This window comes from Aplysia californica, unplaced genomic scaffold, assembly GCF_000002075.1.
Source record: "Aplysia californica isolate F4 #8 unplaced genomic scaffold, AplCal3.0 scaffold00207, whole genome shotgun sequence".
Classification (NCBI taxonomy): domain Eukaryota; kingdom Metazoa; phylum Mollusca; class Gastropoda; order Aplysiida; family Aplysiidae; genus Aplysia; species Aplysia californica.
The window spans coordinates 238,458-239,409 of record NW_004797477.1 but is presented as its reverse complement, the minus strand read 5'-3'; the positions used below and the strand labels follow the sequence as shown (position 1 = coordinate 239,409).

General features: G+C 45.8%; 1 protein-coding gene across 1 annotated transcript in view; it reads left to right on the top strand.

Annotated features, from left to right (window-relative positions):
• LOC101852411 overlaps positions 1-952 on the top strand; it is a 68,323-nt gene that overhangs the window by 52,838 nt on the left and 14,533 nt on the right. Inside the window, exon 8 of the mRNA XM_013083042.2 lies at positions 19-110. Coding sequence (XP_012938496.1) covers positions 19-110 — 92 coding nt within the window. The remainder of the gene's footprint in view (positions 1-18; positions 111-952) is intronic.

Here is a 952-nt window from a genome sequence, read left to right as displayed (position 1 = left end):
ACCCCTGTTCCATCACAGCTCTGTGCGTTCACCTGTCCTCAAGCGCTCGGGACCTGCTCGTTCACACAGGGACTCACCTCGTCACGCCCAGGGGGAAAATCAATATCAAGGTGAGGATAGAAGAACAGTCTTGGTGGGGTTTTTTTTTGTTGTTGTTGGGGTTTTTTTCTGTAAGTGTTTTACGGCGCTCGTAACTGCATAAGGTCATATGCAACTGCATAAGGTCATATGAGCGTACGGCGGGACACATTACACTTTTTCAGTTGCTAGGAAATTTTGAATTTTACCACGGGTGGCGGCCAAAGCCTACTCTTATCGGTCGCTACCCTGATTCGAACCTGGAACCTTTGAATGAGAGGCGAACTACTTAACCTCTAGGCCACGAGAGCCGTCTGTGGCTGTTTTAGTTTTAGTAAGGTTTTACGGCGTACGCAACTGCATAAGATCATAGGAGCGCCAAGGGGTGGGTGTCAACTAATTACCTTACTGTATAACCTCTTTGATGTCAACAGAGAAGTCCAAACGGGGAATCGGGATAAGTCTGCTCACCTCTCTAGCCTCAACAGCACAAAGTCTGCTTCGACTATCAAGCCACCCTGTAAATAGAAGTACACAAGAGTAGAGGAAAATTACAACAGTAAGGATGAGGAAAGAAAAAGCAGCAGTACCCCCTATGTTGTTCCGGCACAGTATGAGCATGACATTGATAAATCAGCCCATTTACAATTCTATTCTGCATAAGAACATGTTAAAAATGTCCCCCCTTTGGGAGTGGCCTAAAGACACCAGTCAGTAGCACTGCCCGGGGGAGGGGGACGATTGGTGGCTGCATTTTCTACAAGACAAGACATTTAGACCACTTGCGCGAAAATTTCAAATTATAAAAATATTCCTATCATTTTTTTTAATCCGCAAGGAAAGAGAATGAAAGCAAGGCTCTTTCTCCCCCCCC